This window comes from Chironomus tepperi, unplaced genomic scaffold, assembly GCF_022539635.2.
Source record: "Chironomus tepperi strain 1889 unplaced genomic scaffold, CSIRO-AGI_Ctep_v1 contig_354, whole genome shotgun sequence".
In the NCBI taxonomy this organism is placed as follows: domain Eukaryota; kingdom Metazoa; phylum Arthropoda; class Insecta; order Diptera; family Chironomidae; genus Chironomus; species Chironomus tepperi.
Genome location: NW_027226476.1, coordinates 3,435,255 through 3,463,249, shown reverse-complemented (window position 1 = coordinate 3,463,249; position 27,995 = coordinate 3,435,255). Strand labels below are relative to the sequence as shown.

Sequence of the window (27,995 nt, the reverse complement as noted above, 5' to 3'; positions counted from 1 at the left end):
TCGAATCATCACAGACTTCATGTCGTACAGTCTGATTTTAATATTGCTCAGGAGAGGAGATCGAACGAAAAAGAAATGAATTTATAATTTATGCTTATAAGTAAGAGAAGCAAAAATAATCTCAGCTCGCAGTCTAATCGGTGTGTATCGTGAGAAAACAGTAAGTGACTATAGAAATTTAATACAAAAAATTTCAAAAAAATTCATTTTTTCCTCAAAATTTTTCTTCCTTTTTGGTGCCTTAAAATTAATCCAAAAAAATCAAGTCGTTATGAAAAACGAGTCCGTGTGGCAGTTGCTCAACAACATCATATCCGGTCGACATGAGTTAAAATGGAAAAATCCGCCACCGTACAGCAAGCAAAAGGCATACGAGCCAACTGAGGTGAGTTCCATCGAATATCCTGAAAATTAATTTCACATCAAAATTATGCAACGGAATCAAATTCCGTCCGAATGACTAAAAAGAAGTTAATTACCGCATATTACATGCAATCTCGGCATGCATAAAGTTATTATATAAAATATCTACAAGTGCAGTTGTTGACGCTCTAGTTGAGTATTGAGAAAAAAAAAGTGCAGCTTGTGATGACGAGGAAAAGAAAATGTGAATAACAGACACAAACTTTGTGTGTTTTGGCGATGCAGCCGAAATGAAAAACAATCGATTTGAATTTTGTGAATTGTGAATTGCTTCGTAAATATTTAAATTTTTTGATTTGTGATTCTATAAAAATTATTAAGTTTTGCGAGGGTAATTTTTTGATTTTTCAATGATTTTGAGATACAGCAGCCTATAAATTGCCAGCTGTGGAACTAGACAGAGCTTGAAGTCGACTCAATTTTTGGATTAAGTCGAGTTGACTTAAGTCGACTTTTCCATATAAAATCCTTATCGACTTGAGTGATTAGGACACAAATTGACACTCCGGTACTCCAACCAGCTTCACTGCTCAAATCCAGTCATCGAAATCGAATCGGTTTCTCTATGAAAAAGTCGACTCAACTTCATACAAAATTCAAATCAGCTTCTATAGCTCTATTCAAATCTCTTCATTCTCACATAATGTCAACACATATCTCTGAAAAGTCCTTGAGACAATCATATGTGAATTTGACATGTTTGACTTTTGGTTGTCTGAGCTTCATTATTATTATCAACAAAAGCAAGAGATTAAAAGAATAACAAGAGCAGGTGGTCACATTGAAGAGATGCCTCTTATCAAGAACAATTTATTTTCAATAATATTGAGCAGTGCTTCTCAATTTTTGTTGTGTGATACGCTGTGTAGTGGTTGGCAACGTTACATTTTTTGCGGCACATCGTTGTGGTAAGGATCGATCAAAACTGCACACAGTTCAAAGCATTTCCAAAATAATTTTACGGCAGACTAGTGTACTGCAGCACAAAGGTTGCCCATCACTGTGCTAGTGTGACCCCAATACCTTTAGTAGGGTTGCTATATAATGACTGAAGGGCACAGCCTTATGAGCTGGAGGCACTGCGATTTTAAATCTGTTGTACAACACCCTTTAGACCTAAAGTTTATAGTGGAATCCGAACCACTTGTGTGCTAAGTGCATCACATTTACACTGAATTTAAGGTTTATTGCAGTGTTGTTAAATTTGATTGCCGTGTCGCACTAGTCTAATTCCGAAATCTTTTACAATTGCTATGAACCATATGCCGTGATCCGTGTCCGGTTACGGTCGAAGCTTTCCGTTAAGGTGTGTCGCGATAAACAAAAAATTGTCTACTTTAGAGCAGTGCTATTCAAACTGTGCGCAGCGGCACACAAACAAAATATCACGAACAGAATGCTTTACGCACTGCAACTGGCAATTGACAGGCAGAAGCCGGCGATAGAACCAGTTATAGGCGACATCTGAGAAGCCATGGATCACAGTTGATCTGTACGGCCAGCGAAGTAAGTAAGTAAGTAAGAATGCCATTCGCGATCACGGTCATGCCTTTCCACCAAAGTGTCCCGTAGCATAAAAAAGGTTAGACACCACTGATATAGAATGCAACGCTTGAGACAGTTTAAGAAATACTGATAAAATTGAGAACAGATTAATGAACTCATTCATTCAGAAAACTTGAAAAAACGTGGTCAAAGTTGAGACTTTGATTCTCTTTAAAATTACAAAAAAATGAGAAAAATGATCATAATTAACTCATAATATCAAGCTATTGCCAGGGTGGGGGATTTTTTTGCGATTTAAATCAAAATCCCAAATTGAATTTTGATTTTTGATTTAAATCTCATTGAAAAATGATTTTAAAAATGATTTTGATTTAAATCATTTTGTTCAAAGATTTTTTCAAGATTTATGATTTAAATCATTTTGTATGAAGATTTTTTTGTGATTTATGATTTAAATCAAATTGTATGAAAGATTTTTTTGGGATTTATGATTTAAATCATTTTGAATGAAGATTTTTTTGAGATTTGAGATTTAAATCATTTGCATGAAGATTTATTTTTTGAGTTATGATTTAAATCTTTTATATGGAAGATTTTTTTGGGATTTTAAAATCCCTCTGTATTAAAATCTTCCTTGGAATATTCCAAAAGTTCATTACATATCCACAGTTTCATTGATTGTTCCTGATGATGATCACGCAAACTGAATCTCATTGGATCTGCCATTAGTCATTTGAATACCTTCCAGGTTCCAATGCTGTTCAATGTGGCTTTTACACATCCTTTTACCTTATCTTCTTTTAATTCTTTCTAAACTGACTTATGAATTGTTCCTCAACATTTCAATTGAATCGTTTCATGTTCAGACTTAATACACTTTTAAAGTCGGTCCTGATTGTTCCTGCAATGAATGTATAAATGCCGAAATGTGATTGTTGGAGCTTTTACATAAAAATGAGTTTGAGGACTTATCAAATCAACATATACATACTGGATCTGGATTGTGTGACTTTAAAAACTGTTACTGGATCTTTTAGATCCAATCAATTTAGATAAAAATTACAGCAACCATTGGTTTTATGTCCTTTGAATGAGAAAAAATTTATTTTAGGGATTTCTGTTTCCTGTGGACCGTTGCTTAAGTATAAAGACATTGCTAAGGCATATCATGATCGTTCATGTCCGGATGTAGCTGGAAGAGAGGAATTAGCTACTTCTATTGCTATGAATGCATGTTTTTGCGTACATTCATTGTGTAATTGATCAAAATTGGTTTAACTCAGTCATAGGACTGGATAGGCACTGGAACTGCCCAGTTCCTTTACATCCAAAAAAAAATTTTTTGTTCCTTTTTTATCAAGGAATCACCTCCAGAAGTTTGAAATTTTTTGCGGAACTGATCGGTTCCTTCGGTACCCAATGGTTCCAAAACATGTACATGAAGTCAAATAAGTATTCCTTTCAATTTAAGTAGTTTGCAGTCATTGGGTACCGAAGGAACCGATCAGTTCCGCAAAAAATTTCAAACTTCTGGAGGTGATTCCTTGATAAAAAAGGAACAAAAAATTTTTTTTTGGATGTAAAGGAACTGGGCAGTTCCAGTGCCTATCCAGTCCTATGACTGAGTTAAACCAATTTTGATCAATTACACAATGAATGTACGCAAAAACATGCATTCATAGCAATAGAAGTAGCTAATTCCTCTCTTCCAGCTACATCCGGACATGAACGATCATGATATGCCTTAGCAATGTCTTTATACTTAAGCAACGGTCCACAGGAAACAGAAATCCCTAAAATAAATTTTTTCTCATTCAAAGGACATAAAACCAATGGTTGCTGTAATTTTTATCTAAATTGATTGGATCTAAAAGATCCAGTAACAGTTTTTAAAGTCACACAATCCAGATCCAGTATGTATATGTTGATTTGATAAGTCCTCAAACTCATTTTTATGTAAAAGCTCCAACAATCACATTTCGGCATTTATACATTCATTGCAGGAACAATCAGGACCGACTTTAAAAGTGTATTAAGTCTGAACAGGAAAAGATTCAATTGAAATGTTGAGGAACAATTCATAAGTCAGCTTAGAAAAAATTAAAAGAAGATAAGGTAAAAGGATGTGTAAAAGCCACATTGAACAGCATTGGAATCTGGAAGGTATTCAAATGACTAATGGCAGATCCAATGAGATTCAGTTTGCGTGATCATCATCAGGAACAATCAATGAAACTGTGGATATGTAATGAACTTTTGGGATATTTCAAGGAAGATTTTAATACAGAGGGATTTTAAAATCCCAAAAAAATCTTCCATATAAAAGATTTAAATCATAACTCAAAAAATAAATCTTCATGCAAATGATTTAAATCTCAAATCTCAAAAAAAAATCTTCATTCAAAATGATTTAAATCATAAATCCCAAAAAAATCTTTCATACAATTTGATTTAAATCATAAATCACAAAAAAATCTTCATACAAAATGATTTAAATCATAAATCCCAAAAAAATCTTTCATACAATTTGATTTAAATCATAAATCACAAAAAAATCTTCATACAAAATGATTTAAATCATAAATCTTGAAAAAAATCTTTGAACAAAATGATTTAAATCAAAATCATTTTTAAAATCTTTTCAAAATGATTTTGATTTGATTTATGATTTTGAAAACCCACCCTGGCTATTGCCAACAAAAAATGAATTTTCTAAAATTACCCTCAAAAAATTCACATTGACCTAATTTCAAGTCCATCATCCTGCTCATGAATCAATAATTAATTTAGGAATCATGTCAAGTTTATGGTTGCACATGCGGAAACAAAAAAAAAATTTGAATACGTCACTAAAAAATCAATGTCATTGCCGGCAGGCGCTATTTTGAAAATAAACGTGATATTTTATTTATAGGATTATGAACTTTATTGTTTATGTAATGTCTATTTGCTGATTATTTCATAGGTTGAACATGTTGCCAACTGTGCTTCTCATGGACTGTTGTAAGTAGATTTCATTATTTTTGGGTTTTTGGTGTTTTTAGTACAAATTGTGGCAGAGTGGAAGACAGGGAAGTTGTTTTTGGGGATCATAATGTCTCTAGTTGGGGTTTTTGGGGTCATAACGTCTCTCGTTGGGGTTTTTGGGGTCTTAATCTTACTTAACTAGAGTATCGGGAGCGCCCGTGGTGCCCCATGTACAAATTATCGGCTTAACATAGCTTCACACGGCTTCACATAACTTCACATTACACCCCCCATACTCCCTGATACCCCTCAATTTTCTGCTTCACATGGCTTCACAAAATGGCTTCACATGGCTTCCGTTCTTGTATCAGCAAGTTGTGGATGTTTATAATATAGATGGGGTCATGATCTCAATTGGTGAGGTAATAATTTCACTCTGTTGACTTCTTTGTGTCAAAATCCTATTTTGTTAGGTTTTTAGGGTCACAAGTTCATTCAGTCAGGATTTTCGGGGTCATAACCTCATTCTGTTAGGTTGTTGAAATCATATTCTCACTCTGTAGGGTTTAGGGGTCGTATTCCTACTCGTTAGGGTTTTTAGGATCATAATCTCTTTCTATAGAGTCATAATCTCATTTTGTGGAGCTTTTAAGGCCATAATTTCACTTTGTAGGGTTTTTAGGACCATATCCTCACTTGGTCTGGTTTCAGAAGTGAGAGGGTTAGCCAGAGTTATATCCGAAATTGAGATTTAAGGGTCTAACTTCCCCTTTTGTGAACACATCACATAGCTATTTCATCCCTAACAATTAAACATCATTTATGTACAAAACCTTAATAAATTCTTTTAAACCTCATTTCAGAATTCTTCCATCATTCTACGCATTATACGTACTTCATTCAAAATCTCACACAAGTGAACAGAAACTTGTCAGCATCATTTATGGATCAGCTTTAATTTTATTATTTAGCATTTCATTTTTTTATCATTGGGTCTTCTTCCGGTATCGAAACTTGATGTTGAAGGATTTTCTGCATCGACTTGATCGTGCTATGATATACGTATTTATTGCTGGATCTTATTATCCTTGGTTGATCCTTGAGAAATTTCAATATCCAACAATTGCGTCGTTACTTCGGTGGCTTGTGTGGATTTTGGCCGGACTTGGAATTTTCTATCAACAGGTGAGGATTATTTGGTACCATTTGCTATGTTTTACACATCCAGGGTTGGATATTGGATTGTTTTGGCATGTTGGGTTCACAAATGTAGGGTTTTGGATTGAATGGACCTTGATGAGGTCCGCTAAGGTCCAAAATGATAGAATAGGACCTAAAAAAACATCCAATACAATTCAATTATGTCCAAAAATATAATTTAAATATTTATTAATTCTGTCCTAATTTTAGCTCTTCCACGAACGTTACAAATGCGTCGAGACATTCTTCTACATCGTCATCGGTCTGACTCCAGCAATCATCCTGATTCTCCTCTGTGGCCACGAGTTTGTTGCAATGTTTGAGCTTGAAATTGGCGGACTTTTGTACTTAATTGGCGTATTCTTCTTTAAATCGGATGGTAAAGTTGGATGCGCTCATGCCATTTGGCATTTATTTGTTGTTCTAGCTGCCGCTGTTCATTATTTTGCTATTCTCAATCATCTATATGTCGATCAAATAGTAAATCATGATGAAAATTGAAATGACAATTAAAAAACAAAAAAATAATGATAATAATTAAAAAATAATACTCAGAAAACCAATTTTCTTCCATTTTAATTGTACAATGTGGAAGTAAAACGTAAAATTTAGGAATCTCAATAATAGCATGAAAATATTTAATTGTAATTTAGAATATGAAAAATGTAATAATTAGTGGAAATGTTGACAGAAATTGATGGAAATGGATTTAAACGTTTAAGAATCGAGACATGATCGAGATCGATATACATTGGGGGTCTTGGTATAAAGATGCAGCCAACCTAACCAACAAATTGTGTCAAGGCTCTTAAAATCTGAAAAGTAAGCCTTTAAAGAGTAGAGATGGGCAGCCTGCTGCCGAACATTTTAGGAAATGTCAAAAAGGGCATGCTGTATGCGGTTTCTGTCGAGACTAACTATCAAAGTGTGCCACAAAAGATAAAAGGTTGCTCATTACTGCCTTTAAGTTCATAGATAAATCACACAATTTTTGATCCATTTCTATCAATTTCCTGTCATTATAATCCTGGATGTGCTTAACTCCTGTAAATTGTTTTGTGATATTTAACTGAAAATTCTCTTTTCCAAAAATTTTTAATGGAAACTTTTTCATACTTAAATATTTCTAAAATCCAAAAATTATTTAATCATTTAGCTGAGCGACGGACTGTAAATAATGCTGGAGATTTTTTGGGGTGACAAGAATTATTGTGAAAATTGTCTGAAATTCCCGAAAAGGATAAATTGGTAAATCGGTCAAAATCTTATCCTAAACCTACGTGACGCTGATTTGGTGTTGGGTTCGGTTTAAATATCGTGACTCTGACCAGCCTGGTGCCAGATTTTGGATCGATTAACCAATTTGTGCTGCTTGAGTTTGTGTCAAAAGTCTCAAAAATTCCAAACAATTTTCGGACAAGTGAGACAGTTTAAGACAAATTTAGAGCTACTTATGTCCCTGATATAAACCATTACTATGGCGTCATCTTGACAAGGATACCGTCCTGATCGCTCGGTAACCTAATGTGTTGTTTTGCTCAGTGTACCTTAAAAGTGTAAATCTCTCTACTTTAATATTTTGAAATTATTTTATGTATTTTTGGAGTAGATTAGTGACAATGGGTGCATTTGATGTATTGAATGCATCTATTTGAATTTTTTTATAATTTTTAAACCAAAGGAGTTTTTTCGAAATTTTAATTTTTGTTTCCAAAATCTGTAAGAAAAAATTGTAGAAATAAAGAACAAAAATATAAAAATTGAACTTATTTTTTTTATTTAAACATTTTTTAGGGCATTTTTCCAAAGGGAACTGCTTATTATGAGTGTTTTTCAGCTTAGTTGGATGAATCCTATTCGGGCTGAATCCCCGAGGTAATTTAACATAACTTACTTACTTACTTCGCTGGCTGTACAGATCAAGTGCGATTTATGGCTTCCCTCAGTTGGTCCCTAAAGCTAGCTCTATTGCTGGCTCTACCGCTTGCCAATTACCAATTCCAAATGTGACCAACTTGACATAATCTCATGTAAATTACTTGATCTACTGTCGACTAATGATAAATGTTATGAAACGTTCAGTAGATGTGTCATTAGTCGTCCTTAGGTCAAGTTCCTTACCAAAATATTTTGTCAAGTTGCCCACTCGGGATCATAAAATATCAATATCCAGTTTTCCTGTTCTAACGTATTATTGCTTGCTCTTCTAGATTAGAAATCTGTTGTCGTATTCAACTTGTTAACAGGTTTTGTTATGAACTAAAGAAAACAATTCTTTGGGATTGATCAGTTCTGTCATTAAATACGTCATTAATGCGCTTTGCTTATGACAAAAATATATCTTAAGAACCAAAAAAAGTCTTTACTGTGCTCAGTTTTGTGTGATCTTTTGAACAGCAATCATGAATAAAAAAGTGTGTCGAGTGGATTAATTAAAAATTGGTGAAAATATCAAAAAATAATAAACAGCCATGGACACAAAACAATTAAAATTGAAAATATTTAATAAAAGATCCACAAAAAATAAAAATGTTGGATTTAAATTTCAGTCTGGAGTTTCAGATGGTAAGTCTTGTTTTAATTATTTGGAACTTTAATTCGTGTCCGGAACTTCAATTTTTGTGATAATACAATTGAATAAATTTGATACAAAAGCTGTGCTAAATGCTCATGACTGTTTTGATTTAATATATTGATTCAATTTCGCAAACTTTATTCTAATTGGCAAAGAACATGTACTCGATAGATTGCTCATCATAAATATACTAGATGAATATTCTTGTGAGCGTTGTTATAAGCTTAATCTGATCTTAATGCTTTATGCTTTTTGCCTGCTAGGGTTAGTCACTTAGAACTTAGAACTTGAATATATTTAAATTACTTTGAATAAATTGCAATTATGTAGATGATGAAGATAAATAGGATTAGTATTTATTCACTATAAATCCTAGAATTTGACACTCAAACTCATTCCTAAATTCAACTATGGTGAAATTAAAAAATATAAATTATCTAAAAATAAAAATGAAGATTAATAAGAATTCCAAAAATAGTTTACTGATGAATTTTAATCAAAATGAACAGAACAGGATATCTGTTAATTTATTCAGAAGCTTCATAATATTTTTGTGCTTTTATTTAGTGATTATGATATTTGAGACAAACATTTTATTATTGTTCTGTTTGACGAGGGTCGTAAAAGAAAAGATCCGTTAAAATTTAGGCAAAATTTAAAGATCAAGTTACATTTTTAAAAAAACTAAAGCTGAATCTATTCAGATTTATTTTTAACCGGCTAAATTGCCATGATTTTTATATTGTGTTCAGTTTCGATTAAATTTACTTATAAAGCACAGCGAAAAATGAAAGGTTGACCACTCCTGGTCTAGTGAAACGAGTTAAAGAATAAATAAATTATGTCCTTGAACATTTTGAGATGACGATGAGTTGCAAAAATACCAAAAATAAAAGAAGTAATGCTGGTGCTGTTTGAAAATTAAATTATTTAGTATAGAATCGCATTGAGAATTCAAAGTGGGATTCCTTATTTATTACGTAACCCTAGTAGTGGAGTGAGGATAGGGCGGTGGTGGTCAAAAAAATCGTTTTTTTTGCGCTACGGAATAAGTATACGACTCCAGTAGTTCTTACTCATTTGTGCTGAATTTCAGTGTTTTATACATATTGTCAAATTACATATACATTAGAATCAATAATTTAATGTATTAAATTTTGTTTTCAGCACAAGGGATTGACGAAACTAGTGAATTAAACGAACTAATAGAAGTAAGGAATATCAACCGGAAGTCTTTAAAATTAACTAATAAAGTTGATCCTGTCATAATACCGTGCACTAACAAGAATGATTTCTTACAACGTATTAAATTTATCAACACAGCTAAGCAATCAGACTACTTGCTTACCAAATTTATTTTCCCTGATGCTATACCTGGATTAGAAAATGCAGATCTTCAGGAAATTAACACAAAATATAGCGAAAAATCTCCGGTTCTTATGCTTGTGTCTGAAAATGAAGAAAAATGGACAATTTTGTGGAAATCACAGGAAAATGAGAAGTTCTTTGAACTCAAACATCCGAAAAAGTTGAATTGGGAAGAAAGTCTGTTGTTGTGCAAATTTGTGGCTGACTTCTTGGCTAAATCTTTGAAGAATAATCACATAGGTAAGTGGATATGGACTAGTAATTAAAGAATAGATATCTTGACTAGTTTCATAATAATTCCCAAATGGAGCAGGTTGAGATTAATCGACCGTATGTCCAGAAGACTGATAATATTCAGGAACGGATGAGTAAAAAAGGACGTTAGAGTCTTTTGTATTCCTGGTTGAAGGTTTTTGAAGTATAAAGTTGAAAATACGGTCGATTAATTGCAGTCTGTAGCACTCCACTCGGTTCCAATGCAAATTATTAATCAATTTTCCTGTTATTCAGGCATCATCAGTCAATTCTCATATCAATCTGGTTTAAATTTAATAGAACTAGATTTTCTGTCGGATTCTCGTGACTTCAACTTACTGCTGCTCGCTGCAGAGAACGGAAACACAAAAATTGTCAATATTCTCCTCAAACTAAAGATGAAGACATGCTCAATGGACAACAAAGTCAGTGCTCAATCTATGGCATTTGATAATAAACATTTTGATGTCCTGTACATATTGCTGCAGAATAATTTGACATTTCCGCAAACATTTGAACCCAGTGAGTGTAGTGGGAAATTAAAGGAGTTTTGTGATGTGACTGAGGATGTTCATAAGCTGATCAGTTCCAATGAGAAGGACAAACTTGAGGAAATTCTGAATCAACATCAAAATTTGCGTCATTTTTTCAATTTCTCGAATAAGTCAGCATTAATGATTTCATTAGAAAGTAAGTCATTTGAGGTTTTCGACTTACTGTTGAGTAAAAAGCTTCGATTTGGTTCCAATGAAGATCCGGCTGAATATTATGAAAAACTTGATGATTACGACATTCAACGTCAGATCCGAGATATCCAGAACAAGTATTCACAGCCATTTCTTGAGAAGCATATCCACACACTTGTTGCCAATTCTACAGCATGTTTTGATGAAACAGAAGTCAAGGACAAACTTGATACAGTTAAGAGAGCATTTGAACTATTGAGTCAGAATATTTTCACCAAAATTATCCTTCAAATTGTGGCTGCATCTAAGAACTTTAAGATTGTCTTTGACTTTAACCGTGAAGCTGTCAATGTTCTTGATCCAACAGCTACTGAGTTCACTCAAGGTGTTTGTTACATATCTGGTAAAATGTATATTGGAGCTAAGCAACTACTTGATCCTGCTACAGAACATGAGACATTGGCTGTATTGATCCACGAATTATGTCATTTTGTCATGATTCAAGTCTACAAAAATCAGGCAAATCCATACACAAAAGATGACAAGAAGACAATGACGGAATTTGAGGAAATATCAAGAATATGTGAGGAAAATTCGGAAGCAGAAGAGATCATCGGTCTCGTCTACAATTGTTATCCTGAGGAAGACTATCATGCTGAGCTGATTGTACGTGTTGTGCATTTACTTGCCTTTTACCGCAACTTACCCGAGAAACTAGCTCAAGTACGAACAAAATTCATTAAACTTTTTGAATTTTATGAGAAAAAGGTCGTTCCAGAATTGCAGCAGGCACTGCCAGAGATCGAAAGTCATCATGAAAAGGTGTTAGAAATTAAGGACAAGAAAATTACTAAGTTTAAGATTATTTCAATTGTTGTAACAGTTCTTGGGATTCTTGGTGCAATTCTTATTGCTTACTTCCTTTATAAACCAACTTATAAGTTTAATGAATTGTCTGATCAGGACCAAATGTCTGTCTTTAAAGCTCCTGTATTGTATAAAGGAATAAATCTTGAATTTAGGGATTTATTTGCTAAAAACTCGACCATTTATGGTAACTTGACATCCGATCACATCCTTAAGATGATTAATAACGAAGTATTAGACTTGACTGATCCGCACTTACATTATGTCCAAGAACAGATTTCACATTCATGGGAAAATATGACAGAAAAGTTGAAACATAAAGTTTTAAATTCAAATTTCACTTTCCAAGATGAAAGCTTAAAATTGGAAAAATTGGGCGGAATTAATTCGGATACTTTTAATTATTTGACATCTGATCAGATTGTTAGTGTCTTAGATGGGCAGGAACTAGTCGTGCATCATATGATTAAAAATGAAACAAAATTTTATGTTGAACGGAAATTTGAAAATGAATTTATTCGTGAAATTTATTTTGAATCTTTGGGTTTATTTGAAGAAGATTGGCGCAGTTGCAGGTTATCAATCGATACTGAGTCAAACAAAACATTTGAAACGTTTTATCAGGAATTCATTAGTCAAAATATATCTGATCAAATGAGCACAATCGATAGAGTAAAGCAAATTATTTGGTTTAAATATTGTAATAGACATACTTCCTTCAATGAGGCACTGTCTTCAAATTCCGATCCACTTGACTTTGAAAAAGTCCTAGAAACAGCAATTAATACAAAATTGTTCATTTTATCAGATGAAGCAGGAACAGGAAAGACAATCACATTTGAACAGTTTACAATAAAATTCAAGAAAATGTTTCCAACTCGATGGGTTTCGTACATTGACTTGAAGGAACATAAGCATCTATACGAGGGCGTAAATACCTTAGATGATGTTCAGAACTTGCTTGAAACCATTTTTGGGCTTAGTTCTGAAAATGAATTTGAAAGACAAATTTTTGAAGATAATTTCAAGTCGGGAAATTTAATTTTATTCTGGAATGGATTTGATGAAATTTCTCCGCATTATAGTGAGCATGTTTTGGGTATTTTGAGCTTAGTTAAAAATTTAACTGCGAATATTCAGTTGGTATGCACAAGACCATTGTATTCTGAATTGCTAAGAGTAAAGTTATCAGCACAAATCTTTAATTTGATTCCTTTTGATTCAGACGAACAAGAAAGTTTTATTACAAAATATTTAAAATCTGAAAAAATTGACGAATCTAAAATTCAAAATTATCTCGAAAAAGTTCAAAAAATTGTAAATTCAATAGGATCAACGCAAAGTTTTGACACACCATTAATGTTAGGAATGATTACCGAATTAATTGCAAGTGATGTGAAAATTTACGAGTCAGAAAATATTTACGAAATTTACCAAAAATTTGTTAAAAAGAAAATAGAAATTTGGAAAGAAAAGAGTGATTTTGCTTTGAAATTTTATGACAATTCCTTCACAGAGCACAGAAATTTTGATATAATGAAACTTTATCAGTCCTTTGCATTTAAGACGCAAGCTTACAATGATTCCATAATGAATTTAATTAAACTAAGAATAATGCGACAAAAGACTCCAACTGAACTGACAAGTGACGAAATCTCTCGGATGGGTATTTTATATATTAATGACGTTAAAAATGTTAAATTTGCACACAGAACATTTGCTGAATTTTTTATTGCACAATATTTTATCGAAAATGTTTATATTGCAAATGACGAACCTTCGGAAGAAGAAGCGGAACTAAGAATTTTAATGTTTAGGATTTCAATGTTTAGAAATAAGCAAATTTCAAACTTTATTAACTGCTACATTCAATTGAAAACTCCCGAAAATTCAAAACCTTTTGAAAAACAAATTTCAAAACTTTTAACTACAAAATATCAGAGATTTCTAATGAATGATCTAATTGAATATGATAATTTATCATTATTTTTTAACTTTTTTAAACGTGATCTGAAAGTGTTAAAGAAATTGCTTCAAATTAATGAGAATGAGACATACTATACATTATTCTTTAGTTATCCTAATTTAAGATATAAAACAATTGCATATGAAGACATTAAAAGTCAAGTTAAATCACATCTTAGTGATGATGAATATGACAGATTTATTCGGGGTAAAAATCAAAGAGGAGTCCTTTTATTCAGCGAATATTGCTACGAAAAATTAAGGAGAAAATATTATAAAGATGATAATTTTATTCATGATTTTTATAAACTTGATGACGATTTAAAGCAAAATGATGATGCGAAATTTGTTTTTAATTCCATAGCAAATAATTTGACATTCGATGAGTTCAAGGAACTCACAAAATCAGGAATAATATTTGTAATATTTGAAGATAAAAAGTATCTAAAACGTTTTGATATACTTGAAATATTTTTCAATTTTACTGTCCAAAGATATAATAGATCCGAACAAAAGGAAATTTATTTAAATGCTTTAGCTTCAAATAATTTCATATCTTATAAAATTTCGATAACTAGCTTGAATTTATTTCTAAACAAAACTGTTCAAATTTATTCTGATAATGAAATTTACAACTTTTTTGACACTAATTTTTTTCCTTTAATGATGACAAGCGATGAAGGTGAATTCAAGTCATTATTAAACTTTTTCATCACACACACATCGCGAGAGAAACAAATAATGCTTTTAAGAAAAACAAATGTTTGTTCAACAGAAATGCTTTGCCTCCCAATGAGCATTTTTATTATTCCTTTTGTAAGCAGGTGGGATTCCGTTTCGGAAGTTATAAAAATTTATGAATCATACTTTAATGTGACTGAAAGACAGGAAATTGTTCTTTCACATCCAAGTGATTTGTTGTTATATTTTTTTATTTTTAATCACAGTAATATGAGAGGATTTGCTGAATATATGTTGGAGATTTTCAAGGGAAATGAAAAATCATTAATAGAGTTTTTACTTAGGGAAGTGGAGCCGACAAATTTGAATACTTTTGAACTTTTAGATGATTTTAAAGTTCTTTTAGAATTTAGGAAAGAAAATCTTAAAGTTTATTCAGATTTATTAGAGTTATTAAAGCAATTGCAACCATTTATGGGGATTTTAAAATCATCTTAAACAATCTTGGCATTCAAATGATCAATGTTGACCCCCAAATCCCTTACTCCCTTAAAACGTTTCTGTATTAAACTAAAACTTAAAATTACAAATGTAAATAAATTGACTTATAGAAGATTCAAATCATAAATTCTGCATTTAAAATGGCAGATTTAAAAAACAATTTTAAATTTTTACAGTAAATTTGAAAATTTCATTTTTTAATCAAAAAGAATTTATTTAATTCATATTTTTAAGTTTTTACAATTTTATTTTGATCCTTACATAACTAATGTCAATATTTGGAATTGTTGGTGAAATTATTCTACTATAAATTAATAAATCACAAAATAAGAGAGAAATTCTCTCTGAGAAAATTGTGCATTATGTTTGAGTGCACATTATAGAAATGAAGTACGCAAAATTTGAAGAGCGTTTTAACAGCATTGTGGCTGACTCACAAATTTTGGTATTTTTTTTTTCGAACAATCTTACCAAATTCCCAAAAAAAGGATGGGGTAGTGATGATTCAATCAAAAATTCGGCCCCAAATTGGCGTTATTTTGGCATGGTTCCGGATTTAAACCGAATCCTCTATCAAGTCAGGACATCAGTCGATCTGGTATCTCTCATAATGTGGATAGTTTATCCTTGTGGCATTTAATATTTTAAGTTTATTACTATAAATTGTAAAAAATAATAATTTTTGGTTTAAGAAGCGAGTTTAATCCCTAAAATGACATAATTTGGCATATCCTTAAGTTTTTAATTGGTTTTCAAATTTCACTTTTTTATCAAAATTTTAATTAGTTAACATTTTGAATGTCCCCAATGGATATTTCCTTGCATGCTCAACAACAGCCTTTTTAATGTATTCCTTACATTTATAGTCAAAGTTCCTGTCAATCCAATTTTCAAAAAATTCAATATCCGATTCACCATACTCTTCTTTTTTAAGTCGAGTATTAAAAACCAATGTATCAATATCCGAAAAATTTGAATAAATTTTTACAGCTCTTTGTGTCCTTTCTCGGCTGTCTAAATTTTGTAAATGAAGCATTACATGCTCAGGTGGAAATTGTTTATGAAAAACATAAATTTTTGCAAATTGTTCGCTGTAAGTTTTCATAATTTTCTTAAATACAAACAAATTGGGATGTGAAATTGCATAACAGCCAATTTTACAGCCAGATGGGTCACATTGTGTCAAAAAATTGAATCGATTTGGACATGAAATGAAAAATTTATTAAATATATAAAATGTTTCAGTTCCAGTTTGAGGGTCTTTTAATAATCGAATGATTTCATTAAATTTTAGGTCATCTAAATGTATTAATGGAAGTCCTGTGTAATTTTTCAGTTTTAATTCAGTCGACTTGAGATTATATGCATCTTGATCTAATATGCTCACAATTTCAACTGATTTTAATGAAATTTTGGCTAAAACATTGCAAAAACTTTCCGAAAACTCATCATTTTTGTATTTTTCAGCACCAAAAATGATTAAATTTTCACAAAGATCCATGAAAATTTCAGTTAAAATATTCTCAGTGAAACTTGACATAGGAACTTTAGTGCCTGTAATTACACTCAAATAATCTTGAATTTTAAAATAATAAACATTGTCAAATGGATCCAATAATTGGCACAATGTCACTCGGAAGTTTCTAAAAGTTCTGCTTACATCGCTTGCTAAGAAACTGTCGACCAGCTCGTGATAATTTTCAATGAAATTTCTGAGTCTTTTGTTAAATAATTCTCGCATTGTAAGGTCATGAGCAAGATATTGATTAATAAATGACTGTCCAAAAATTACTGAACCTTGATCAATTAAAAATTCAAGAACTTTTTCTAAATCTGACAAAATTTCATTTTGTTGACTTTCTGACATTTTCGCGAAGTCTTTAGAAATGGTATTTGGTAAATTCCGATCATTATTTTGTGCATTTTTTGTTATTGAGCTTTTATTTTGTAGAACCTTTTGGATGATTGTTGGGTCGTTTGCGGCTGATGATGTCGATGGAACTGGATGATCATTTGAAATGTCTGCTTGAATTGGCTCTATCTCGGGAATCACGAATGCTGAAGATAAAAATATGGAATCAGACCAAAAATGAGCACAATGAAGGTATTCAAATCAGAGTAGGCAGGACTTTGGGAGTCTGGACTTGATCCAAAAAGCATCCACACATGGGGGTCCTGCCATCTCTGGTAATAATGAGACTTTGATCATCATTTTTGAGTCATTTTGACTAAATCATTCTTATAAATTAATTTCATACTTACTTAAAGCTTCCTTTGGTGTTTCTTCATCAATGGACAAATTATCACCGCTGTCGAATATTTTGAAACATTTAAGGATCGTCTTCTTTGCAGCATATTCATCAGAATAGTAACTATTAATAAAAGTCATTACTGTCTCCATTGAAGCATCAAAAATGATGTCAATTAAAAATTTGAATATTTCTTGTGAGTTTTTGACAGATTTGATAGCTTTAAGACATCCATGGGAGACATATGAAGATTCTAATGAATCTATTAGGTCAACGACTTCGATCAAGAATTTCGCAGCTAGGAATTCAGCCTGTATTTTGTGTGTAAACATTATCTTATCTTCAATTATATTGAATATGTTGGGATTGTTAATGAAATCAGTAAAACTTGCAGGAATATTTTTAGTCGCAATTTCACCATCCATTAGGAATTGGAATGCTAAGGACTGATACATATGTATGGTATCGGTTAAAGCTCTTGAAGTCGACATTTGTTGGTGATTTGATAAGATTTCATCATAAAATTTGTATAGAATAGCCTTGGAACTCATTTCTGCTGCATTTTGATGTTTTTGTACAAATTCGATCAAAAGTTTGATTATTTTTGGAGTGTTGAAGACCTTTTCAATTAAATGATCATCAAATGAGTTTAGAAGAGATATGCAGTTAGTGTCTGACCTTGTCAATTGTTCATTCTGTTGCATTAATTCATCAGCTGTGCCCATAAGGTCTTCTTCAGCTTTTCCTTGTGCCAAATACTCCTCTGTAAACTTTTTAAACTCACTTGAGCTTAATGAATTCAGCGAGAAAGTCAAAAAGCCTTCAAAATTACTAAATTTACTCAAATTATGTTGCTGAATCCCAATTACAATTTTATTTTCAGTTTTATGAAAGGAACCAATGAATTTAAAAATAAGTTGTTGATTTTCCAATGAAATGTCACCAAACTCGTCCAAAATAACCACAATTTTGCCTTGGTCGTAGAGAAATTGCATAATTTCACGTTCAAATTTTCCTTCAATTTTCATCAATTTTTCCAAAAATTTCAAACTTTTTAATTTGCTGAAAAATCTTGCATCAAATTCCGTCAATAAATCCGAGCAAGATTTGAGATTGATATGCAGAACCCAGAAATAAGGATGCAAATCCTTCAGGAAATTTGCAAAATTCAATAAAGCTTCACTCTTGCCAGTTCCTTTAGAGTCGGAGATTATCAATATTTTGGATTCTAGGAACTCTGATATTACATAGTCTAAATTATGGATTTGATTTTGGCCATCCTTGAAGGTTCTTTGGAAGTAAAAGTCTGATTTGTCGAGAATATTTCCGAGTTTTAAGTCTTTTGGTGTCATTTTGCTGTCTGAACATTCTGAATTGATTGAAATTTCATGATCTTTGGCAACAAAATCAACGATTTCATTCAAAAATCTTGATGAATTTTTAATAATTTCTGTGTCAATAATTTGACAAAATTTCATGCTTACTCCTTGAAAGTTGACATTTAGATTTTTGATCATTTTTGCTGTCGATTCAGATAGTGTACTCCAGGAATGTTTGATTACTGTTGTCTTAAAGTTCTTGTGTTGCACAGAATCTGTTAAATAAATAGAAATTTATTGAAATTTGGATTTTTTTAAATATTCTTCTGGGATTCTAAGAATTCAAATTTCACAAAAGTTCAAAAGGATGCACCCACAATGGAGTTTAGCCAACTCTGCTTTGAACTAGTATAAAACTATGACTTATCTGAGATTATTTAAAAATTTTAAATTAAGGTGAATCCGAATAACACAAATCGACAAAAAGGAGGAAGAAAAAAATTGAGAGGGATTGACCTAAGCTAGACAATTAGTGTGCCGCCAAAAATGTTTTGGAATGAACCCAATGTCGCATTTGGTTGGTAAGCACTAGATATGCCGAGAAAAATAAAAAGTTGTCCAATTTGAATTTGAATTTTTTTACCATTTTGGTCAAGTTTTTCGAACAATTTAACAGCCAAAGTAGATTTAATATCAAGAATAAGCTGTTAAATTTAAAAAAAAAATGAAATTTCAAATGTAAAAAGTACCTAACAATTGTAATTTTCAATCCCGATTCCGGTCCCCATAGCCAGAAATCATAGTCACAACAAATAAATTATGCTATTAAATAAATGTATTAATATATTTTTAAATTAATTCATTCAAGCTCAATTTCATTACATCATCACAATAACTTAATATCAGGTTGACAAGACTCAATTTTGAGATTATGAACTTTGAAATCTCAAGAGATTCTGTAAAAATTAATAACATTACCTGTAATAACTCCATTTTCATCATTATGAGAAGTATCAATTCTAGGTCGCTTAGATGACTCATCATCATCATCTTCTTGATCATCAGAATTAGAAATTTTATGACGTAGATTACACATTTTCATGTTTAATCTATCACTTCCAACAATAATCACAATTTTGTTATTTCCAGTCAGTTTCTTTATTGATAAATTTGAGATCTTTTCATGCAAAAGTTTAAATTTTTCAGTATCGAGAATAAAATTCCTATTTTCATTAATAATCAAGCAGATATTTTCACTTTCTGTGGATACTTCCTCAAAGTTTTCATCAATATCAACCGTTTTAACTATAAACTTTTCAGGACAATAGTGCAAAATGTCGAATGCAGTCAATTTTGGAACATTCGACACTATAAAGTTGATATTTTGGTCACATTGTTTTACTTTGAGAATTTCTGATAATTTGTTATCGAAAAATTCCCGTTTTGAAAAGATTATTTGATGTAAATTTGAATGTTCTGACTTATTCATTGTATTATTAATGTATTTAATTGATTTTTCAATAATTTTTTAACTTTATTGACTTTGATATTTTAAATATTTTAAAATTATTAGTCTAGTCACTTAAAAATATTAAATCAGAATACAAAGTCAGGTTATAGTCTACAAAAGTGTGATTCTACTGGATGGTGAAATTCAAATTTATTTGAGAGCAAAATTTCTCTCTCAATTGTCAGTTTAACTAGTGTATAACAGTTTGTTGTTGTTTATAGCATTACTCTCGATGTTATTTTAATCAAGGCATTGACACTTAAATTTATTTCATCTGTTACAAAGACAAACTTTTATCTAGAACAGTAGAATCTTTCATCTGACCAAAATTAATTTCATCCGGATGAGATTCATTGTCATTGCATTGATATTAATATTAATTGATAATTAATTTAATATATTGTTGTTTCTATATCAAGAAACTAGAGAGCTTAGTCTCACTAAAGGTGTATTCACGAGAGAGTTTGGGGGTCGAACCCAATTCTCCTATTTAGATAAATCTCTTAAATTTTAACGGGTTTTTCGTTAAAAAAATCCTTAAATATCCAATAAATTTATGCTAACGTTTCAGTTGTAAAATGGGTTTCGGTTAGTAACGTTACAAGCGTGACGTAACCTATTCTGGAGCTGGGGCTGCCAGCTAAGACATCCAGACATGCCTAGAAAACCAGAGCCTCGTTTGATTCCGCCCCACTATGTGGCATTATAGGCGTTATAGCCCGGAACAGAGACCTGTTCAATCGCTTTAATAACGCACTACGATTCACAGTGGATCAATAGGAACCAATCATCAAATTTATGCTACCTAAGCATATCTAACTCTCTACAATGTCTAGTTTAGTAGTGGGCAACCGGTGGCCACCGCAGCACTCTAGTGTGCCGTCAAAAAGTGCTTGAAATCCTATGAATCGTATGTTTTTTGCGGTTTTGATCGAGTATTACAATTAGGATGCTCCGCGAAAAATTTAAAGTTGCACATAACTGGTCTAGTTAAAATGTTTTTTAATCAGCTAAACAACTTTAGGGGCCGTCCAATTGTTACATTCAGGGGAGAGGGGATTCAAGTTGTATTTAACCAATGGAAATTTCGTCGTTCATTTCTGAAATAAATTAGTTATTCTATAACGTAAATAGCGAATGGTTCTTTATGAGCAAACTGCAGGAATTACACCAGAATTGTGTATTAAAAATCATTTGAAAATAACAACAAAGAGTTTTTTTTTTTAATTTCACAATATATCCAAATTTATTTTTAAACTTTATACAAATGCTTTTATTCAGAATTGATAATTCAAACAATTAATCAATTTACAATAAAACTTGAATAAAACATAAAAATTCAAAAATCACAAAATTAAAAAAACAATTCTCAATTTTTAAGAAACATATTTTCACAACACATAAACAAAGATTCTCAGAGAGAAACTTTTTCTAAAATTGTGCATTTTATTTGAGCGCAAATCACAGGGAAGGAAGGTTGAGGTTGGGTGATTTGTGGTGCTGTGTAATATAATTAGTATGGATAAATATAAAGCCATCAAAAGAGTGGATCTGATTCCACTATAAACTGTAGGTCTAAAAAGTGCATGGGCCTTCTTAAACAGCCATAAGTCGCGATACGCCCCGGCGTACAAATCTGAAAAACAAATTAAAAATTAAGGAAGTATTAGGTTTTTTCACGAAAAACCTTAGCAAATTGAACATTATCATCACCAAAAAGGGAGAATTCCTATAGATCAACCTTTTGTATCCTGAATAAGCATCTCCGAATCATCGATTGAAATAGGTTTCAACCAACCCAGTGTCATCTAAACGTGTTTGTGCCACGGTACATCTTTGTGGTAAGTCATGACAGAATTCACACACTGCATGCCATTCATAGTATTCCCCAGAGCTCGATGTCGAGTCAACCAGAAAAAACCTAGTCGACTCAAAGTCGACTACCTTTGAATCAAGTCGACTCTAAACGACTTCAACCATATCGACATCCAGTTCTGGTTTTTCCAAAAATTACAACGGCACACATAATCCCGAACAGACAGTGAACAAGACCAAGAGTATACTCATAAAATTAAGCATGCTCAATTATATAGATTGAGTATACTCATGAGCACGCTCATTTAGGTAAGTATGCTCATTGTCTGTTAGGGATTGAACCGTGGCACACAGTTTGCACAACACTGAACCAAAATACCATTTAAAAAAATCCCCGAATGGACAAAAAGCTAGTTAATGATAATGTCCAGTAGATGCTTAGTCATAACGTATTTTTGTCCATTCGGGCTAGATTTAACTTAAATGATCACCAAAATTCTCATCACTGAATATAATTTCATATTTTTCGCCAGTTTCCTGTTGAATCAATACAGTTGGTGTTCTTGGATCATCTGGTGAATTTGGAATTAAGAATGTTGGTTCAGCATTGGCTGATGGACTTTCAGCACAATTTTCAACCACTTTAGGTGCACTTTGTTGCTGATTTCCATTCGATTGAATGTTTTTGCTTCTTTGTGGTGAGCCATGATGATGACTTGGTGAATTTTGAGCATAACTTGGTGAACTTTGTGCATATCTTGGTGAGCTTTGCTCACAATTTGGTGAGCTTTGCTCGATATTTGGTGAATTTAGTTGCACATTACTTGGATGTGGAATTTTCACTCTATTTTGTAATGCTTGATACGAATTGTTAACAATTCTAAAGTTTTTAATTCCATTTTGTGATATTTGCTGAATTTTTACATTATTTCCAATCAAATTCGATGCATTTATGAATCTAACGTTCGAATTTGATGACGTCAGAGTATAAGTCGTAGGAGTTTTAGATGTTCCATTAGTAGCAGCAGCCACATTTGGATTGATTGATGTTATTCGCAGCCCAGATGCTGTACTGGTTGTTGCTTTTGTTAATGAGGATGGATTAATAGTGATTATTCGATTTGTTGTGGCTTTGCTAGTCGCTATAGCTTGTTTGAGTGAATTTTGGCCATTTATAGTTCCCAATTTGATATTTTTTGAGTTAGGTATGGTCTTAAGAATTTGGTATTTTTGGGTATTATTCGGTTGATTTGAGTTGTTTGACGCTATTCTAATTCCAGATATATTGTTAGATTGTGGATTGATTGAAGGTTTGTTTTTTGAGGTTATGTTAGCGGAATGATCATTTTTTGAGGTTATGCTGGCAGAATGATCATTTTTTGAGGTTATGTTAGCGGAATGATTAGGTTTTGAGGTTAAGTGTGCAAAATGATTAGGTTTTGAGGTTATATTGTCTAAATTATTATTTTTAGAGGTTATGTTAACTAAATTATCATTATTTGAGGTTATGACTTTCATTACAACATTACTTGTAGCTTGATTGTTTTGACCAGGATTATTTGAACGAATTTCTGAATTTATGGGGCTAAATGCAACATTTGTTGTAGTTAAATTACTAGAATTCTTATAATTTGAGTTTATGTGACTAGCAGGGTGACTAGAACTTGATCCACATGGACTAGATGTCATTGCCTGATTATCATAACTTTGCTTATTTGGTGTGAAATTGTTAGAATTGAAATAATTAGTTTGTGAATTTGAAAAGTTATATTTTTCATAATTTGGTGTTAAATTTGAATTATTCTCATAAGTTGGAGTAGATTGACCAGCTTCACTTCCAGTTTCAGATTGGTTTGATAACTGATCAGATTCGCATCCAAACTCATTAGTCATATTTGAGAAATCTGAGGTTAGATTAGTAGAAATTGAGTTGGATTGATAATGATTGGCTGGACTTGACTTGTTAGGGGTTGCAATTCTTGCTGAATTGTGATTTGAAGTAGCTTCAGACAAATTATAATTATTTGAGGTTATGTTATCAGAATTAAATTTTTCTGACGAACTAGCACTGTTATTCGCATTGTTTGGAGTTCGATTGCCATGATTTGAGGTATTGTGACTATAATTCGGATTATTTGAGGTTATGTGACTATAATTCGCATCATTATAGGCTATTTGATGGTAATTTGCATTATTTGGAGCTCGGTTACCAAAATTAGCATGATTTGAGTTTGAATTTGTATAACTCGACGTAGGAACTTCAGAATTGACAATAGATGATGCATAATTTGCAGAATTAACACTATTGGAGGTTTCCTTGATGCTTTCCACAAAACTTGATTCTATTTTGTTAGAATCTGACATTTCCACATCTGAATCTACCGATGATGATGACCTCACAGACAAAGGAGATTCCTGCATGATCTCAGATGAGCTTGCAATTGTAATGACTGATTCAGATTTTACCAAATTTGTGTTAGCATTTGGATCATCATTAATCATTGCATTCTTTTTATCCTCAATTGCTTTCGAGTTTGGAGTCAATGGAGGCGTCAGTGCCAAATCCTTTTTAGCCCCATTCCTCAATTGCTCTTTTTCCCACTCATAAACCTTCAAAAACTCAAAAATATAATCATCCAATCTGTGTAAAAATGTTCGCTCTTCCTTACTGATGTCTGTAAATGAGCTGCCAATGTCATTAGCTCGTGGGTCCTTACTGATGTCTGTAAATGAGCTGCCAATGCCAGTAACTTGTGGCTTTTGCGTTTGAATAATTATGACTTTTGAGTTTAGCTTTTTTGATTCCATCCTTTTCAGATGAGTTTTGCTCATAACATGTCGTGATAAATTCGATGCACTTTTGAATGAACGGATGCAAATGCTGCATGAATATTCAGACTCTTCTGGATTTGTGACTGCATTTTGATTTCCAGTGAATATGTACGGCTGTTGTTGTGGTTGCTGATGCTGCTGTTGCTCATAATTAGTCATCATATTTGTATTGTATGCATAATTATGATGATAATTACCCGGCGATGGCTCCATATAGTACGGATTATAAGGTGATGGTGCCATGTATCCATATGGCGGGTATTGTGTGTATCCTTGCTGATAGTTCCACTGTTGTTGCTGAAATTGTTGGTGTTGTTGCTGTAGTTGGTATTGTTGTTGTTGTAGTTGGTGTTGTTGTTGTTGATGCTGCTGGTAGTTTTGGTAATAATTTTGATTATATTGATGTGGAACTGGTTGTGTCCAATTGGACTCAACTTCCATGTGGTCCGATTCTGTTGCTGGTGAGTTCCCATCCACTGACTCGAGCTCATCTAAATTGAACCGCGAATCATCAATCGATGATGAAATCGCCTCAATCATCGATGGAATCTCGAATGATGTGTCCGTTGACGGCGAAAATTCTTCCATTTTTTGAGTAGCTATTTTTTTTTGGTTAAAAAATTTAAAATAAATTGGATTAGAAAATGTCAAAAATCATGATGGACTTACTTAACCAAATTTAATTGATTTACTAACTCAAATTTTTTCAAATTTGGCAAAATGTAAACATTTATAATCTCAAAAGTTTGGAAACTTTAACTTCCATGTTTTGATTGTAGCTGAATGGGCAGCATCAAATACCTAAACCACCTGGAAGTTTCTGACTGAATTAAGATCAAAATCCAGCTTACTTAAAGTCAGGGGTTCAGTTGAATTCATGAGCTTTGACAGGGATCTGAAGCTATCAATTCGACTTTTGTGTCAAAAAATTAACGGTTTTGAAAATTTCAAACTTTTATCCGACCTGTGCCTTTCGAATTAGACTCTTGTTGATCTTTGAAATTTCATAAACAAAAAAAAAATTGTCATTTTTAAAATTATTTGAATTAATTTAATATAATTAATTTTGCAAATCGAACAACAAAGAAAATGGAAGCCGAGCTGTGTCGAGCATGTCTAGCACCACAAGGAAAAATCAAATACAGTTCCATATTCACTGACAATGGGAAAATAGCAAAAGAAATATACAAATTGACCAATTTAATTGTAAGTATTTAAGGTGTTTTGTGTTAAATTAGGATTGATTTGGAGTTAATGAGCTACATTGAGACAGACAAGACAGAGACAAGTGAATTCTTCAAAGTCTCCGGCTTGACAAATCTTGAGAACCCTTAAAATTCAGACAAAAATAATTATTTGGCTCTAGTTCAAGCTACAAATCCAAATCAAAATAGCACAAATTGATTGATCGATCAAAAATCCACTCTCAGGACTTGATGCCGTCTCCAAGTAGAATCCTGTACCATGTTTGAGTCACATCAACCTGATCCCGAACTTTGGATCCATCAAACAACTTATGATATTCAAAAAGACATTTTCAACAAATTTTAATAAATCGTTTTCAATCATTTTCAGATCTTCGACCTAACAGACATCAACTCGTCAGCTGTCATCTGCCAGCGATGCCTAATGGACCTCGAACGAGCAATTTCATTTAGAGAATTAGTAATCAGAAGTGATGATCATTTTAGGGAGTCATGTAATACTGCAGTTAATGAAATTATACAGAATCTAGTGAAGGAAGTTAAAAGTGAAAGCAATTTCGAGTCTTTAGATAGAAGTAAGACAGAAAAGTGTTCAGACATTCCTCAGAATCATCAAGTATTACTAGAAAGTAATGACAAATCAATTCAAACAGAAAAAGACACAAGTCATCTCCAGTCAATAGTTAAATTAGAACAATTTGAAGTTAAATGTGTAAAAAATAGTAAAAATAACGAAGAATCCAGTTTAGTTGAATCAAGTAACCAACAATCAGCTAGTCTTAGTTACGATTCGATCAACAATAATCAGAATTCCGACAATAGTCCTCAAAAATCTAACAAAATTCGACAAAAGACTACACAAATGCGTCCAAAATTAGATGAAGATTCCTTAAATTTAGAGGAAATGCCAAAGTTGAATCATTATGCACAAAATTTAAGTAAATTAAAGTTAAATGGTCCAGAATTGAGTCACAATGAATTAAAATCAAGACAAACCATTGAAAATTTATCACAAAGTGCTGGAGATTTGCTGCAAAAACTCGAAGATTCAGACAATGGTGAAGATGTTAATGCATTTCATGATAATTCAGATCTGTACCAATTTGACAATTTATACCTAAATCTGAAAGATTCATTTCAAATCAAAGACATCACACCATACTCAATCGATTCCATTAAGCACGAACAAATTCAAGATAATCACATCGAAATTTCACATCAAGAATCTCCAAATCCAAAAAAACGTCGAATGATTCCAGACTATGTATATCAAGAATTAGACTCAAATGAACTCAAATGTCACATCTGTTCCAAAACATTCAGCAAAAGATGCTACTTAACTCAACATTTCCAGACAATCCACATGACATTTAAAGCACATAGGTGCAAAAAATGTGGAAAAAAGTACGCAAGTATTGAGGAACTGAGTCAACATGAAGAAAAGCATGTCGCTGACAAGCCATTCAAATGTTCATGCTGTCCAAAAGCTTTCATCCACAAAAGTGACTTGAAAAGACATGAAATCAGTCATTCTGTTAGGAAGCCATATCAATGCACATTCTGTGATCGAGGATTTGTCCGAAATGATCATTTACTGAAGCATGAAAGAGTTCATCAGAGGAAAATCGAGAAAGGATCAAACCTAAAGGTCAAGAATCTTGCAAATATTAATGAAGTTTTTGGATTTTAATAAAAGATTAATTGAGTAAAATTGAAAATTTTGTTGGTTTTTGGATGGAATGTTTTTAATTTCAGGTTGGTTTTCGAGCAGACATGGAGCATGGTCAAGGGTATGCTCACAAAATTGAGTATACTCAGTTAAATTGATTGAAAATTGAGTATACTCATGAGCACCCTCATTTAGGTGAGTATACATATTGTCTGTTAGGAATTTGATGAAATTTGAATAAAATTTGATGAAAAGTGAGAAAATTTTTGAACAACTCAGTCTGATTTGGCTAAAATTAGCTGAAAATCGAAGAAAATTCTAATGAAATTAAGTATTTAGTAAATATTTGGAGAAAAATGAGGAGAATGATGGCAAATTGTAGGAAAATAAGCAAAATTTGTT

General features: G+C 32.1%; 3 protein-coding genes across 6 annotated transcripts; 2 read left to right on the top strand and 1 right to left on the bottom strand.

The window, feature by feature from the left end:
* The first annotated feature begins 24 nt into the window (after nt 1-24).
* Nucleotides 25-16,193, top strand: LOC139094436 (uncharacterized). The gene is made up of 7 exons (XM_070645473.1): nt 25-160; nt 267-385; nt 4,895-4,932; nt 5,760-6,081; nt 6,307-6,592; nt 9,839-10,279; nt 10,550-16,193. The coding sequence occupies exons 2-7, from the start codon at nt 272-274 to the stop codon at nt 14,989-14,991; spliced, it is 5,643 nt and encodes a 1,880-aa protein (XP_070501574.1). The 5' UTR covers nt 25-160; nt 267-271; the 3' UTR covers nt 14,992-16,193.
* On the top strand, nt 8,530-27,642 carry LOC139094596 (putative zinc finger protein 286B). 4 transcript variants are annotated; one of them, XM_070645714.1, is made up of 5 exons: nt 8,530-8,661; nt 16,946-17,098; nt 17,263-19,143; nt 25,806-25,925; nt 26,295-27,642. In XM_070645714.1, the coding sequence occupies exons 4-5, from the start codon at nt 25,809-25,811 to the stop codon at nt 27,612-27,614; spliced, it is 1,437 nt and encodes a 478-aa protein (XP_070501815.1). In that variant the 5' UTR covers nt 8,530-8,661; nt 16,946-17,098; nt 17,263-19,143; nt 25,806-25,808; the 3' UTR covers nt 27,615-27,642. The 4 variants fall into 4 exon arrangements, with proteins under 4 accessions (XP_070501815.1, XP_070501814.1, XP_070501816.1 ...); XM_070645713.1 differs by having other exon boundaries at nt 16,946-17,181; XM_070645715.1 differs by lacking the exons at nt 8,530-8,661; nt 16,946-17,098; nt 17,263-19,143 and adding exons at nt 21,570-21,913; nt 22,421-22,585.
* LOC139094435 (myb-like protein I) lies at nt 22,362-25,307 on the bottom strand. The gene is made up of 2 exons (XM_070645472.1): nt 23,417-25,307; nt 22,362-22,969 (listed from the first exon to the last, which is right to left on the bottom strand). Exons 1-2 carry the CDS (start codon nt 25,305-25,307, stop codon nt 22,362-22,364), a joined length of 2,499 nt encoding a protein of 832 aa, XP_070501573.1.
* Nucleotides 27,643-27,995: the final 353 nt, after the last annotated feature.